General features: G+C 45.6%; 1 protein-coding gene across 6 annotated transcripts in view; it reads left to right on the top strand.

The window, feature by feature from the left end:
• pcdh19 (protocadherin 19) overlaps positions 1–17,044 on the top strand; it is a 79,435-nt gene that overhangs the window by 29,283 nt on the left and 33,108 nt on the right. For 3 of the 6 annotated variants that reach the window (XM_080416425.1, XM_080416429.1, XM_080416427.1), the window contains exon 3: positions 14,814–14,872. In XM_080416425.1, coding sequence (XP_080272551.1) covers positions 14,814–14,872 — 59 coding nt within the window. The remainder of the gene's footprint in view (positions 1–14,813; positions 14,873–17,044) is intronic. The other 3 variants (XM_080416424.1, XM_080416428.1, XM_080416426.1) reach the window with 1 other exon arrangement.

The following is a 17,044-nucleotide window of genomic DNA, read 5'->3' on the forward strand; positions in this document are numbered from 1 at the left end:
GCATTTGGATGTTGTTTTGCCCTGTATGTCCTGACGGCAGCTTGTCCACAGTCCTGTTAACAAGCTGGATGTACAGATGTGAATACTATGCCGTCAATCCCGGCGCTGACAGCTGCCTAGATGGACCACCCCCAAATCGGTCGCTGTCGCCGGGCAGAAACCTTGTATCTCCATATTTCAAGCTTTTTATTTGATTTTTTTGTAAATAAATGCCCCTACTTTGTCGTACAGGAGTGTCGCACGAAAGTACGAGCTTGTAGATCTGCAATTTGCGCTATTTTGGAAGAATTTTGAAGGTGAAAGTGCTTAAGTGTGTAAGTGGTTTTTATACATATTTAACCGATGAAAAGTATTAACAAGAGTTTGTGAGTAAACAATAAGTACATTGGATCCACTGGAACGCCAGTTCCTTTTTTTCCATTTCCTGAAAAGTAACAGTTTTATTCTGGACATACAAGGTTTTCCACCCTGACGACGGCGCTGAAATATTAGTGCCAGATGTGTTTCATAGTGAAGCGCCGACAAACAGGATCAGAAAGCTAACAGGCTTCCATTACCAGATCACTGATTGGAGCGGCGTTGTTGTGGCGTGAGCCGCAGATCCGTAGTCTCCCATCTGTTTGGAACCAAAAAAAGCTCCTTTCTGTAATTCGCTGGCATCGAGCCCGATCATATCCCAAAAAACTGTTTGTGAGCCCCAGCTCTCTCGTTTGTAAGACAAAGCGCATCGACACCGGTTGGGCAGCTGGTGTATGCAGATAGTAGCGCGTGTTCAAGGGGGCGCGGGTTAGGTGGGGTGGATTCTGACGATCGTGTGTGTACGTGTATGTGTGTGTGTGTGTGGCTACCTGTGCACTTGGCTACGAGTTTGTGCCTTCCAATCTGTGTCTGCATATTTGTGTGCCATTAGTATGCATTGTTTGTGTGTGTGTGTGTGTGTGTGTGTGTGTGTGTGTGTGTGTGTGTGTGTGTGTGTGTGTGTGTGTGTGTGTGTGCGTGTGCGCGTGTGTGTGTGTGTGCGACGTGCGTGCGTGTGTGTGCATTCGCTTGTGCATGCACAGTGGTGAAAGTACTCCGATTTACGTAAGTAAAAGTAGTAATATCTTACTGAAGTCAAAGTACAAAAGTATTAGCAAAGCAAAAGTGAAAGTACTCATTATGCAGAGTGCCCATTTCAGAATCATATGCTGTGTATGCCATGTTATTGGACTATAATTATTGATCATTAACCACTTAAGCCCATTATACCTCAGCTATTCGAAAATAGCCAAACTACGAGCTCACAACGTGTCGCATTGTGATGCATTGTGAGCTTGTAGGACTGCCATTTTTAAAAAATGGATACGATTTTGTATTGATAATTTGATTAATTATTGATCATCTGCAGTGTGTAACTGTCAACTAAAGCTGTCAAATACATGTATAAAGTACAGTATAAAGTATGAAGAAATGGAAATACTCCAAAAGTACCATGAAACTGTACTTAGACACTTAAACCCTATAGCATCCGTATGGTGGGGGAAATAGCAGATCGACAAGCTCACAAGCTTGTCGATCTGCTATTTTCAGCAAAAAGCTTTCCCCACAATAACAGAAAACAGACAATACACTAGCATATAGAGCCCTGAAGGACTGCGCTCAACCAAATACACTATGGGGTTTAACCCTTTTAGACCGGGAACCATTATTTTATACTTTGCCTATTAAAAAATAGCAGATCTACAAGCTCATAGCGCGGCACCGAGTGCCGTGCTACGAGCTTGTAGATCTGCTATTTTTGAAAAATCGTGAAATTTTTTGTCTTATTTTTGTCTTATTTTTAAAGCGATTTTTTTTTACATCTTTGCTTCTGGGGGGGGGGGGGGGGTCCCAGGAACAACATATTTTGAGATGGGGGTCCGCGGCCAAATACATATCATTTTTGGGCGGTGAAACCGCCCCTATATGTGAGGTTTGGATATTTGCACACCAAATCCTGCGCTGTGATTGGCCACAAATGTACCCCCCTAACCCTGCACCGTGATTGGCCAATCACAGTCTATTCAGGACTGTGATTGGCTAGGGAAACATGACACATGTGCATAGCCCTATATAAGAAACCATAACTTTAAAAAAAACATAAATTAGTTTTTTTTAAGTTATGGTTTCTTCCATCACTTCTTCCATCACTTCTTCCATCACTTCTTCCATCACTTCTTCCATCACTGTGATGACCACTGTGACCACACCGCCCACTTCACACTGGGTGTGATTTTTTGATATGTAACAGTCCTTGACATGAAACAGTTTGAGAACCACTGATATATAGCAACGTAAGTTTTTTCAAAAAACTGTTAGGATTTAGAAGACATTTGTAGAATCCCCCAGAAGCAAAGATTTGAGTTAAAAATGTTCGCTTTGAAAAATATATATAGCGCGGCACTCGGTGCCGCGCTATGAGCTTGTAGATCTGCTATTTTTTTAATAGCCCAACGAAATCTAAAAATGACACACAGATGCGTTCCCGGTCTTAAAGAGTTAAGTGGTTAAGTACGGCACTTGAGTAAATGCACTTCGTTATGTTACACCCCTGTGCGTGCGTGCGTGCACGCCGTGCGCGCCGTGGTCCGAGCACCTGAGAGCACATGGCCTTTTTTTCGGAGCCGCCCCGCAGTGCCCGTCCATCCAACGCAAGCCAACACACACACAGTGTAAACAGTAGGTTTGTTTGAGCGAGTGGCCCGGGGGGCAGCAGGATTAATGAGCGCTGATGAAGTTCCACTCGAAAAATCCTGGGCGCTATACTCCTCCGCCTGCCGCCGCCGTCGCTGCCTCCGCCTCCTCCTCCTCCTCCTCCTCCTCCTCCTCTTCCCCTGTTTGCCAGAGAGAGGAGGCCAGCGGTGTGGCAGCGCAGGCAGCGGCGTCTGGAGGCGGTGACTCATTCCCTTTACCCAGTGTCAGATTAAGGCATGTCAATAAACAGACCCACTCAATCCATCTCAGAGTGAGTGCATCCGCTCACAAGAGCCTCCCAGTCTGTAATGAGCTGCCGCAAATCTCCATCCAACAAGAATGTCTCTGGAAAGATGCCTTGTCACAGTGAGGGGAACGAGAGAGAGAGAGAGAGGGAGAGAGAGAGATAGTGGGGTAAGTAAAGGGAGGGGAGGGGGGGAGGGGGGCGGTCAGAGAGAGAGAGAGAGAGAGAGAGAGCGTTATAAAAACGAACCTGCATGATACCGTATAGCAACAGAAAAGGAGCGAGTGACAGACAAGGAGTGGGAGAGAGAGGAGGGAGAGGAAGGTGGGTGTACGTATGGGTGGGTAGTGTGGGTGGGGGGGGGGGGTTCTATTGCAAAGCTAATGTGACTGGCTGCCTCCTACAACAGTATTCAGAGAATGTAGAGAAGGCACACACACACACACACACACCTCAGAGTGAAGCTTTTCTACAACACTGCAGAGTGGGTCCAATTTTAACATTCTCAGTGTTAAATAGACACCCAGGGTTTTTGCAGTGTGCCTCCACCACGTTAGTGGGGTCCATTTTTTTACCCTCTCTGTGTTAAATAGACACCCAGGATTTTTTGCGGTGTACTCCACCCATCACATTGTGGCATAACAAAACAATTTATTACGCGCCGCCCTTAACCCATTAAGACCGGGAACGCATCTGTGTGTCATTTTTAGATTTCTTTGGCTATTCAAAAATAGCAGATATACAAGCTCATAGCACGGCACCGAGTGCTATGAGCTTGTATATCTGCTATTTTAGAAAAAAATATGAAAATGTGTGCAAAAACAGTTTTTGGAAAAAACGTATGTTGCTATAATCAGTGGTTCTCAAACTTTTTGCATGTCAAGGACCCCCAAAATGTTATGTATTTGGCCGTGGACCCCGAACTCAAAATATGTTGTTCCAGGGACCCCCAGAAGCAAAGATTTTAGTTAAAAATGTTCGCTTTAACATATATATTTTCACGATTTTTCACGATTTAAAAAAAATAGCAGATCTACAAGCTCATAGCGCGGCACTCGGTGCCGCGCTATGAGCTTGTAGATCTGCTATTTTTGAATAGCCAAAGTATAAGATAATGGTTAAAGTGGTTACACAGATGCGTTCCCGGTCTTAATGGGTTAAGTTAATACTGAAACATCTGTCTATTTACGAAATTGACTTAAAGAAATATATTGTGCCGCCTGCACTGCATGTCTACACGCCTTCTTGGGCATACAGTATATGTGCTTGGTTATATAATATGGGGTTTTTCTGAGTGTTTATTTAAAACGCCCAGCCCGGCGGAGGTTGGCTAAAACCTGTGGGATTTACTAGTACACTAAATTGCTGTGTCCCCCTTCCTGTTCGACGCTGGTTAACAGATATAGGCCACAAAAGAGGAGAGACTTGAGAGGAGAAAAAAGGAAAAACACACGCAGGTGATTCTTTCAGGAAGCTAAAATGACTGGAATAAACTTCTGTTTGTCATGCCTATTCCCGGATGGACTCGGATCCCACTAAATCTACCTGGATTAAAGGTTTCCTTCTTGGGCCCTGACGTGGAGAATTCCACGCCTTGTTCAAAGGGATCACCCACCCACCTTTCTTACGTGGCGCCAAGCCCGACATTAACGGATTTGAGCATGAAGGGAGTGTGAAAACTTTTTGGCCTGACATCCAAATTAAGGAATATCCCCTCGGGGGACGTACTCGCCGAGGGGGGAAGTTCTTGCTATTTGAGTTTGATTAGGTTCCGCCGGGCTTAGAGAAAAAGTAAGCCGATTTCTCTTTTTTGGAAGCAGCATAAAAGATAGCCAAGTATTTCTTTTCCCCTCCCTTTTCCTTCTGTTTAGTATGTAAAACCTTGATCTCGGAGAAGCATTCCCCCCTTTTCTTGCTCAGCTGACAGACAGATAGAGTGTAGCTCCCCGAACAAAACACACACAGACGACAGACACGGACATGTATAGATTCGCCTCAGACAAAAGGAGTTTAAATCGAACCCCCCCCTCCCCCCCTCCCGACTTAAAGGGGGGGGCCGGCATGCAGCGATAGCACCTGCTGCTGTTATTCACTGATGCACTGCTAACCTGCAACTCGGAGCACTTCACGTGTCTCCGTTTGCATGATTTACGTGAAGCCACAGAGGCTGAACCTAAACGCCGCACCAGGTGCTGCTCAGATCAACATTTGACTGGCATATAATGCCTGATTTAGGCTATGATGTATGACGGCGTCACTGATGCGACTCCGTGGTGTAAAGTAACTAAGTATATGTACTCAAGTACTGTACTTAAGTACAATTTTGAGGTATTTTTTACTTTACTGGAGTATTTCCAATTTTCTGTACTTTTACTTCTACTCACCCACTTCAGCCCTATATGAATTTTGGCCATTTCAAAATAGCCGATGCGACGCATTGTGAGCTTGTAGATCTGCTATTTTCAAAAGATTTTTATGCATTTTATACATTTTGAAAACGTTGTGAAATGCATAATGAGTACTTTCTACTTTTGGTACTTTAAGTACATTTTGATGCCAATACTTTTGTACTTTTAATCAAGTACATTTTGAATTCCGGACTTTTACTTGTAACAGAGTATTTCTACATTGCAGTATTGATACTTTTACTTAGGTAAACACCCCCACTGTGACTGGCATATAATGCCTGATATATGCTATGATGTATCCGCGAGGTTACAGGTTATAGAGCGATTATTTTTTCCGTCCGCGATGCTGTCCTACGACAAAGTATAAATTCGAGCCTAAGGCTTGATGGGTTAGAACAAAGACTCCCTGGTAAGACAACGGGCGGGCCTGGCTTGAGATCTCGCAAAAGTGTCAGCAGACTACGTTGGTATGCAGACGTCTGTCGGGCGGAGAGACGCTGGGAGGGGGGGGGGGGAAGGGGGGGCTATTATTTAAAATCTTTTCATCACTCTGAAAGAGGGGGGAAATAGCTTTGACGTTGAGAAGCTCATGAATAATTAATGCCGTTGCTATTAATGTATGTATAATTAATCACATCCCTCCTGCCTACACTCGTATGGAGCCGATGGTCCTGAGTGGCATGGAGACCGGTGTACGCTATTGACTCTGCCTCACAATAAAAAAACAGGGGGGTGGGGGTGGGGGGGGGTTGTTGGGCAATTTCCTATATCCAGGCCCGGTGTGGAAGGGGAGTAAGACAATAGACTTGCTACCGTGCCTTTTTTCCCCCCCCTCCTCCTCTACTCGCTTCACAAGAGAAGGGAGCAATTGTTTTTAGACAGAATGGGTAAATATTTGCCCTGTTTCACACGGGAAGACAGAATAAATGAGAGGGAAGCACAAGCAGGAAGCGGCGGCGTGTTTACGTATCAGTTTCATTGTGTTTCTCGACAACCGGTTGCACAGTCAGCCCCCAAACAATACCACATGACCCCCCCCCCCTCCCCCCATACCACCATGTGTACAAGGTCACAACATGTGGCCCCACCACCGGCAGTAGCGTTTGATTAAGTGTGCCAATGTCATTTTATGCCCCCCCCTTCTTTTCTTTATCTTCATGAGAATAATGTTGTGGCACCTGAAGTCAAATAGAGTCAAACTGCAGCAAAGCAAAGGCAGCTTATAGAAAAGAAAGAAGGGAAGAAAAAAAATAGAAAAAACAGCTATTTCAACCCTCTCCAAAAAATCAGTCACTTTCATAAAAAGTGATTGATTCCCGAATGGGCAATTGGGTTCGGGCGGGGGGGGGGGGGGGGGGGGTGGTGAATTGATGAGTGATGAAGTGAAATGATGGCGAGAACGTGGCAGGTTGTTCATCACATGTGTGTGCCCCCCTTTTGTCACGATTGATTGTCTATAATTTGAAGTTTGCAGGGGAGCCAGTTGATATTAAATGGTAACAACTCCCTGTATTCATCATGTCTCCCCCCCTCCTCCTCCCCCCTACCCCGTCCCCGTCTCCCGTCCCCTCCCCTCTCCTTTAGCAAGAGGCAGAAAATAGAAAATGTAATCTCATCCACAACCATGGCTCTGCCTCGGGCGCTCTTTCAACCTTTTTTTTCCCCGCTGATCCTCCCCGAGGGGCGCATGCAGGCTCTACTAAAAGAAGAGGGAAATCTATAATCTTAGCAGATGGCAGAGGATCTATGGGAAATTCTATAATAGAGAAGACGGTGGTTTTGGGTGGCGTGCGCGCTGTGTGTGTGTGTGTGTGTACTATACTTGCGAGGACCAAGTATAGTAGAATTTGAAGAAATCTACATTGTGAGGACCTCACAAGACAAATGGCTGTTTTATATTTAAAAAAATCATTTTTAGAGATACGTTTACAATTAGAAAAACATTCAGGTTAGGATTAGACATTTAGAGGCTAGGTTTAGGGATTGGAATTAGAGTTAAACATGATTTATACTTAGTTGCGCGCCAGTGTCTTGCACCGAAAAATAGCCGATCTATAAGCTCACAACGCGTCGCAGTGCGACGCGTTGTGAGCTTATAGATCTGCCGTTTTTCGGCTTTAGGCTTACGGTTAAAAATGGCAAAATAATATATATATATTTTTAAATGACATTCATAAAATGGCTGTCCTAAAGCGTTGATGTCCTCACAAGTATAGTAATACAAACCTGTGTGTGTGTGTGTGTGTGTGCGAGTGAGTGTGTTTGTGTACATATACGTGCATGCGGATGTATGTGAGGGGGGGGGGATAGTTGCCGAGGGGACCTGGCAACGTCGCAAGCCAGGGCTGATATGCGTTTCCACCCTCTCACATTGGTAAACACAGGATAAAGCCCGCTCCCGGCAGGTGGCTGTGGCGGTGGTCCGTGTCGTTCTGTCGTGGGCGGTGCCACACAGAGCGAGCTCTGAGCTGCTACAGAGCAAGAGAGGTGCTGCTGGGTGCTGGGTGCTGGGTGCTGGGTGCAGGCTCTGGAGTGAAGTGGAGGAGAGTGGAGTGGAGGGGGGGGGTAGGGTGTGGGGGGGTGGGGTGGGGTGTACGCAGCCTGGCTGGCCCTAATTTGGGGACAGAGCAGTGGTGGAAAAAGTACTCAGATTCTTTACTTAAGTAAAAGTACCAATACTGCAATATAGAAACTCTCTGGTACAAGTAAAAGTCCAGAATTCAAAATTTACTTGAGTAAAAGTACAAAAGTATTGGTATTAAAATGTACTTAAAGTACCAAAAGTAAAAGTACTAAAACGTTTGATATAAGCAGATCTACAAGCTCACAACGCGTCGCGATGCGACGCGTTGTGAGCTTGTAGATCGGCTATTTTCAAATAGCCTATAGGTATAAAATAGGGCTAAAGTGGTTAATGTATGTTTTGTAATGTAATAATGTATATCTGCAAAGTAACTAGTAACTAAAGTTTTCCAATAATAGCAGTGGAGTAAAAGTACAATATTTGCCTCTGAGATGTAGTGGTGGAGTAGAAGTAAAAGTATTGGAAATTGGGAAATACTCAAGTAAAGTACAAAATACCTCAAAATTGTACTTAAGTACAGTACATAAGTAAATGTACTTAGTTACTTTCCACCACAGGTGTAGAGTGGAGTGGAGTGGAGTGGGGGTAGGGGAAGGGGGGGCTGTACGCAGCCCTAATTTGGGGACAGAGTAGCAATTTTCGTCTGGGGAGGGGAGGGGGGGAGGGGAATACAGAGAGTAAGAGGAGAGGGAGATGGCGTGGGCGTGCGAGCGCACATAGAAGGGAGAGAGCGCCGCGACGACAAGGATTGAGGTGAAGCCATTTGTTTTCGCCGTCGAGATGTTATGAGAAGCCGCCGAGGGAAACGACAGCTCGGCGGCTGCACTCTCAGGGCTCACTACACCATGCAGGCATACATTATTCTATGTATATATATATATAGGTGAAATCCAGGGTGTTAATTTAACTCTTAACTGAAAGGGGGGGAAAAACCCTCCATTTTTCCGGAGGGTTAAATGAACACCGGATACTGTAGGGAATAAATCACCCCAGGTACGTGAATAGCTACGCGTGTAGACATCAGCATATATAAATATGTGCACACGCACGCGCGCACACACACGCGCGCACACACACACACACACACACACAAGAGAGAAACCAACTGAATCTCCTCTGCAGCCTCACTGCAGCATTAATGCAGGGAGGAATATATGCATGTGTAAACAAGCAGTCAGACACTGACCTTTCCTCAGCCAACAGAGGATTTGGACTCATTTCCTCTCCTCTTCTTCTTCCTTCACCTTCCGTCATGACTTTTCACGCCACATCTAGCCTAACAACACGTTATTTCTAATTACAAATGGCTTGGCCCTGTTAACTCCCACTGGTTCTCTCTCTCACTCGCGAACCGCCGTCGTCTCGTCTTTTCCCCCCCCAAGAGGAGGATATCAACAACAAGGCTCATTATTGTGTACAATTCCCTCCTGGACCAACGGGAGTCCGTGAGTAGGATAAGCCTCAAACACAATGAGCAAAAGGCTAAGGCCCCGCACATTTACTATGCACAAAAACAAATCAGCCATTTGAGGGTTGTTACTGTACAGTAGATATTCTGTCTGTGATGTACTCTTGTATGGTGGGAAATGGAGATAACCAGGGGGATAGGGAGAGTTTTAAGTCATAAACAGCTGTAACGGGGAAGTTCTCGCAGCTAACTCGAGAGCTAATTAGAGCTGTGCTGACGCACTGACGCAAAGCACTAACTTCTCCTAAATCTGATTTATTTCACTTCCTTCAAATGCTCATTTTTCTGCATATACGATTTTATCTAACCCTTTGATTCATACTTAGGCTAAGGTTTAGTTCTATAAATGTCTGTCTTCTATTAAATTAACTAACCACCAGTACTTTTTTTTAAATAATTGATGCATATAAGGATATACAGCCTAATAATGGACTGTATGACAGTCTGTGTGTGTACTGTATAAAGATGAAACCATGCCTCTATTGGAATGAACCATACAGACTGAACGATGACAATCAGGAGACCGTCATCCTTTTGCAATCATTTCAATATTAATTTGCTGCTACGGCGTGTTACTTCAATTTGTCCATAATTACTTTTTCCCAGCTTGCTTCCATGTTCAAATTTGACTTTAATTGCATTGGTTGATGTATCAGCCTAGATAATACATATATTAAGACAGCTGTGTGACTCCCTCTCTCCCTCTCCCCCTCTCTCTCTCTCTCTCTCTCTCTCTCTCGTTGACATCTGTTGAACTGTCTGGTGCTTACTGGTGGTAACCACTGGTGTACTGCCGGTCTGCAACTCCCACCCAATCCACGTCCCCTGTCAGCGGCTACCCGTGCCCCCCCCCCCCCCCCCTCGCCCCCCCCCCCCCCCCCGCAAAATGAACACACATGCATCCAGACTCACGGAACCAATTGCCACGCTGTGGAAGGAAAGGCAAATCAAATCTCACGGCAGCAACTAGGCGAGGAGATTGTTTTTTTCCTCTCGCCGGGAAAGAGAACCTTTGAGCCCCCCCAGGCCCCCCCCCCCCCCCCCCATCACCCCACCCCATTTATTGGAGGGGAACAGGCAAAATGGTGAAGAGGGGGGAGAATCAATGGCTGGTGATGTAGCCAGGCTACAGAAATGTCTCTCAGGTCAAGCCTCGCCCCATCTCCCCCCCCCCTCCTTCTCTTTCCACCCTCCCTCCCCCCCCCGATGGCCCTGACACGGCTATCAGTCAGCCGGTGAAACGAGGGACTACGCTGCTCTCTCCCCTGGTCGTTCTAGATGAAACGGAACAATAATTAGGGGGATAGAGTGGCCCGTGCCGCCAAACTGGGGCCGCTTCGGATCACAACAACACATTGTCCAACCTGATTAAGTAGCCATTTGCGGCGTTCTCGCTGTTGTTAAGCGGCCCTCGTCCTCTCGCTTGGCCTGAAACTCGACCTCCCGGGCAAGATGTATTGACATGGCCTCTCCAATTTAAAAGTTTGGTCCCCGAGATGCGGGGGCGGACGTTGTGTGCATTTCTTTGCAGGAAGCCGCGGCTAATGCATCCGATTTGCCCCTCAGAATAGGCACTGCACAGTGACTGAGAAATGCCCAAGGTTAAGCCCTCGCGTGCGTCGTTTTGTTTACTTCCATTGACTATTTGATAATAGAGGAAATGTGGAGGATTTTATCTGTCCTGATGCCGCTGATTAATAGAGAGTCCGAGGAAGAAGCTATATTCTGCAGGCCATTTAACCACTTGAACCACGGCCTCCCTATTCTGATGGGGACGTTAGCGGAATATTGCAGAGCTATAAGATCACAACACATCACAATGCAACGCGTTGTTGTGAGCTTGTAGATCGGCTATTCTCGGCGAAGATGATTTGCTGTGGAAGGGGAACAAAGGGCGAAAAGTTCAGAGCAGACCCCGGCCATGAACTAAGTGTTAGTTTACTAAGTACGGTACTACAGAGGGTTCAAGTGGTTAAGATACATAGTACATAGTACATTTTTGGAGGACACAAAGACAAAAAACATGGAGTGGCTGAATGCAATGAAGGCTCTTCTTTAGTGAGTACCTTCTGTATTGTTTAAGAGGGCTCTACGAAAAGACCTTGGGTCACACGTGACGTAGGCACTGACACACCATGAAAACCGGGGCATATTGTGTTCCTCTTGAGGCTTACAGTACAGTACATGCACGGGCACGCACACACACGCACACACACACACACACACACACACACACACACACACACACACACACACACACACACACACACACACACTTCACCAACAGTACCATCCAAACCAATTATAGGTACGAGCCAGAGTGAAATTCACAAGGAAATTTGTATCCTGTCTCTTTAATGAAGTTTTTCGCCTTGTTACTCGCGCACCATGCGTGTTCATTAGTCTCTCACTGGATGCACAGCTAGGTGGAGAGGCAGTATAATGAGTACTTACTGGGACCCGAATGGGAGCACAGGTGGCATGCCCCACCCAACAGGACACATACTTTAAACATACGTACGTGTAGGTGTGTGTGTGTGTGTGTGTGTGTGTGTGTGTGTGTGTGTGTGTGTGTGTGTGTACGCGTGTACATTACAGTGCTATGAAAAGTATTGCTGTCATGTGTCCTTTGGTGAAACATGCCACTTAATAATATTTGATTAATTAATTAACTCGTCTGTATACTTTTGCTGATAAACTCCTGTCTCCTTCTCACACAACCCCCGTATAAGAGTAGCAAGCATAATTGCGGATGCCAATTACCTTGATATTAACCAGACAGAAACAAAGGAGAAGCTCGTCCACGGTGTGGAGTGCAAACACGATGTGCTTCAAATTAAGGGCCACTAATAAAATGCTAATTAAAATGGCTTTTTACAAATTATCTCCTTGGTAGCAATGAGTTAAAGTTTAATTAGGGGTGGACGGTAAAAAGAGAGAGAGAGAGAGAGACAGAGACAGAGACAGACAGAGCAGAATGACGTTAACCTTCGGTGCATACAGATTGCATCGCAGTCTAACAAATCTCAATCAGAGGCCTAGCCCTGCCACAGACACTAATTACTATATTATCTGTCGACAGAGGTAATTAGGAGGCATAGAGGTGAGACGGCAAACAATGCCTTATTTCCTCCTCCTAGTGACGGAAGGTATTTTGGCAGGGCCCGGTGGACACTGGAAATGGGATAGTGGGCGATAATTACCCCGCTGACATATTACATTGTTAAGGCTTCACGACTTTCCAGGAAAAAGACTGGGAAGAATATGAGTAGCAGAGCCTTTTATGATATCACTGCGTATACAGCATGCTCATGTTAGCTTTGAAGCTGTCAGAAAGTGGCATTGGATATCAAGTCTAAACAAACACGGACATGTGCTTGGTAGCATTTAACAAGCTCTTACATTTCTTCGTAGACTGCAGCTTGTGTGGGGGGGGGGGTTAGTGGGAGCTATTTGCCAGTTAAAACACTGGCACTTTTCTTTTTCTTTTTTTTCAGGACATATATACAGTACAGTACGACTCCACACAGACATTTTACAGGTTGCATACTGGAGGGAATCATTTTTTTAAAAAGAGCTCAACCCCATTAACATCTAATAAGGGAAGCGTGTGTGCATGAGTGCCATTTTTAATCCAAATGTGTTTGGTCAGCGTGCACGGCAACGGCAAAGCAGCGCATGCACGCCACGGCCGCCGGTCCCTCAACAGCAGGAGCTGTGTGTTGAGCAGCGCAGCTCACTTGATAATCAGCGCCTGTGCTCCGGCGCCTACATTAACCTTTCTTATCACAGGGGTGACTTTTTCATCACGGCTTTGGCTTTGATACTGGTACTGTGTGTAGAGTGAGACTTCCCGCGGAACTCAACCATTGACTTCCCGGCTTTTATCTGGATAGAGTATCAACATGGTTGGAATTTTAACCCTTTAAAGGTCTGTGTCACTTTTTCATTTGAGCTAAAAAGCATTATTTTTACACTTTGGCTATTCAAAAATAGCAGATATACTAGCTCATAGCGCGGCACCGAGTGCCGCGCTACGAGCTTGTAGATCTGCTATTTTTGAAAAATCGTGAAAATGTGTGCAACTCTTTGAATATATATTGGTTAAAGCGAACATTTTTAACTCTATTCTTGGCTTCTGGGGGGTCCCTGGAACAAAAAATGTTGAGATGGGGGTCGGCGGCCAAATACATATAATTTTGGGGGTCCTTGACATGAAAAAGTTTGAGAACCACTGATATAGAAACATAAGTATTTTTTTTTCCAGAATACTGTTGGGATTTAGAAGACATTTGTAGAATCGGCTTCAGGTCTCAATGGGTTAAAGTCAAATGGGACGTTATTTATTTCACATTTTTTTTGTCTCATTTCTTCTTTTTTTACTCACACCTGCATCTTATCAAAACTTTGCCGAAGGGTTGTAAATCCCGCGGGCGCTTGTGGCGAGACTGAAAAAAGTCTTGAGAGGCTTTGATACCCTCTGGCCCTGTGACATCTTATCTAGTGTGGAGTAGATGCTTGGCAGGCACAGGAGGGCTGTACCTGCTCAATGTACACACGCTCCTCTGTCAGCGCTCCTTCCGCCACTGCTCACTGTGATGAGACCGGGGGGGGGGGGGGGGGGGAGAAAAAGGAGGAGAAAAAAAAAGGAAAAAGCCTTGAATGCAGGACGCCTTTGAACTGTGTTCTCTAATGTGGGTCAGAGATCCATCGTATGCAGATTCCCCGGGAAGCCTTTTCATCTGCAATTGCCGAAGTTAAGATTCCCCCGGTGCACCCTTAATTTCATCTCCTTCTCTCCCATTTATTTATTTAATATTTATACATTAATGTCTCCTTAAAAAAAAAATGGGCGAAAAGGGAGAAAAAAGGTGAAGAAAAAAATGGAAACTTTCCCCTCTCTCTCCCTTTGCTCTCTGCGATGCGCTGTCCAGTCTAATGACTCCATTTTAAAGAGCGGGGTCTGACCAGCACTGGAGGAGCAGGGCTGCTGGAGGGAGAGAGAGAGAGGGAGGAGGAGGAGAGGAGAGGAGGAGGAGGAGAGAAGAGGGGAGAGGAGGCTGTGCACACTGCAGCACTCTCCTTAGCTCTCAACTCCCAGTCAGCCTCTCTCTCTCTGTGTGTGTGTGTGTGTGTGTGTGTGTGTGTGTGTGTGTGTGTGTGTGTGTGTGTGTGTGTGTGTGTGTGTGTGTGCTTTGAAAGAGAATAGGATTCAGCCCCTTTGAAAGCCGAGGCTGCTCACCGGGGCTTTTGTGTGTAAAGTAACATTTCTATTGAAAGCCAATTACTGCTAACATTATTTTGGTTCCTTCCATAATTAAATGCACCTCTCTGTTTTGTCCCCCCCTCCCTTCCCATCCCATCCCACCCCACCCCTGTTATACCCCTCTGTTGCAGACGGAGAATTATTCCATTGACTCCAGCTACGTGAACAGCAGAGCTCACCTCATTAAAAGGTATGTCTTGATTAGAGCTGTTATCAGCCGATGTTATCGGTAATTGTTTTGCCTAATGAAGACCTATGTTTGCGTGTACGCTTTTCGTGTACACGGATGTTGAGGGGGAGGGCCCTAATTGCGATGCAGGAATGTGCGTCACGTGACTCCGTAATGCAGTTATTTGACACTTATGATGTGTCACGTCTTCACGGTGCCATCGTCGCCAGTGAACACATTCTTTACACCTGTGGTTCTCATACTTTTTCATGTCAAGGACCCCCAAATTGACACTTATTAGCCCGCGGACACCCATTTGAAAAGATATGCCAGCTAAGAGAAGATTTTGACGGCTCTAGCAGTGATTCTCAACCATTTTAATTTCTAGGACCCCCAGTTTGACATGCATGTAGGCTACGGACCCACACTTAATGGCATTTCTATCTCTGGGACCCCAATTTATATTGTAAACTCAATGTTAATTTAACTCTGAGAGTGTACAAATGGAACCAAATGGACCCGGTCCATTTGGTTCCATTTGTAAACTCTTAGAGTTACAGACCCCTAAGGGTCCATTTGGTTCCTAACTATCTATCATTTAGCTGGGGACCCCCTGGAACTCCCTCAAGGACCCCTGGGGGTCCCCGGATCACACTTTGAGAACCAATGCTTTTACACAATGACTCATACTTTCATCACTTCTATTCATCCTGGGCAAAAAACGCAACGTTTTAAAACTTGTGATGAGTGGAGGAATAAAAACTATACCCCATGTAACATGGTTAGAAATAAGATTAAATTATATCAAAGACATCCCATTGTTTGAGAAACCTAGTATACAAGTCATGGCACACAGACAGACTTCCTTTCCCAAGACAGCAGCACCACGATAATCTATAATTAGGTTTAGTGTTGTTTCTTTTTTTTCCTTCTTCTTCTTCTTCTTTTGAGTGCAGGACAAACGTTTTCATTGTGAGGAAGATAAGGGTCTACTGGGAGAGCACCTGAAGCCGGATATTAGATAGGGGTTGTAGGAATGCAGGGGTCACACAATAATGCCCTGCAGGTCTGGACCGGTCTGTGACCGAGCCCAGTCTCAACGCTATAATTCCCCTCCTTTTCTTTTTTTTTTACCTGCAAGCTATGGAGCAGGAACACTGCCTTTTGTTTGAGTGCCAAATGCATGCGGGGCCCTTTTCTGAGAAGCCATTATTGCAATTTCCTTGTGAAAAGAGATTCCCAGTTAATGTAAACAAAGACCATTCAGGTGTGGGGGCCTCTGCGACACACTACAAAGGAATCCCCCCGGGAGCCAGTGAGCCTATAGGCCTGGGACAGGTGCAATTACAGTGATAACATCAGGGCCAGCATTACCCACATACACTGCAAGCCCGGCGCTCTCCCAGACTGTGCCCAAAGAGCAAGAACGTGGAGGGGCTTGTGAGCTGAGGAATGCTACCTTGCACTGTCCTTCAAATGTTCCAACTCTCTTTTTTTCTCCCTTCACAGCTTTGTGTCTTTTCTATACTCTCTCCTTCCCATATTCTCTCTCTATGCGAGGCCACATGTTCCTTTATTCAGCCCATCTTTAGTGTTGTTTGCAAAGTGATGCTTGTTCCAGTGGGGTGGAAATTAGATGAGGGGAAATCACGCTCATACTGTGCAGCTGTTGATTGTGTGCGCCCCCCCCCCTCTCCACACACACACCCACCCATCCACCCCACACCCTCTTTATTGACTATGAGACTCCAAACAAGACAGATGCTCAGTTTTGTATGCTTCCAGCATTTCCCTACATCCATCTTCATTCCAGGAATTCCTGATTACTGGCAGCATTTTGTTTGATTGTAAGTGAGCATCTTCTGTTTGTTCACTTGATGCCCTTGAAGTTCAGCGCTTCCATCCCCAAATGTCCCCGGTCTCAAACAGACCTGCAGCTGCCATGCTATTTCTTAAGTTTGAAAGAAAAGAAAGAAAAGGAGGAGAAAAAAAAAAGCCCTTGACACGTTCAATAACATGTCAAAAGCGTATTCTTATTTTACTGTTGTCACAAGTGGAGATGCAGAGGTCAGGGCGGCACTGTGTGTAGCTAATGCAGCGACATGAGTACGTGAGTGGAAAAACTGGGAGGATGGGAGAATAGAAAGAAACGACAAAAGTGGGCTCGTCAGAGTGTAGATCAGCGTTGCCATG

This window comes from Gymnoscopelus braueri (assembly GCF_963280865.1).
Source record: "Gymnoscopelus braueri genome assembly, chromosome: 20".
Taxonomy (NCBI): Eukaryota; Metazoa; Chordata; class Actinopteri; order Myctophiformes; family Myctophidae; genus Gymnoscopelus; species Gymnoscopelus braueri.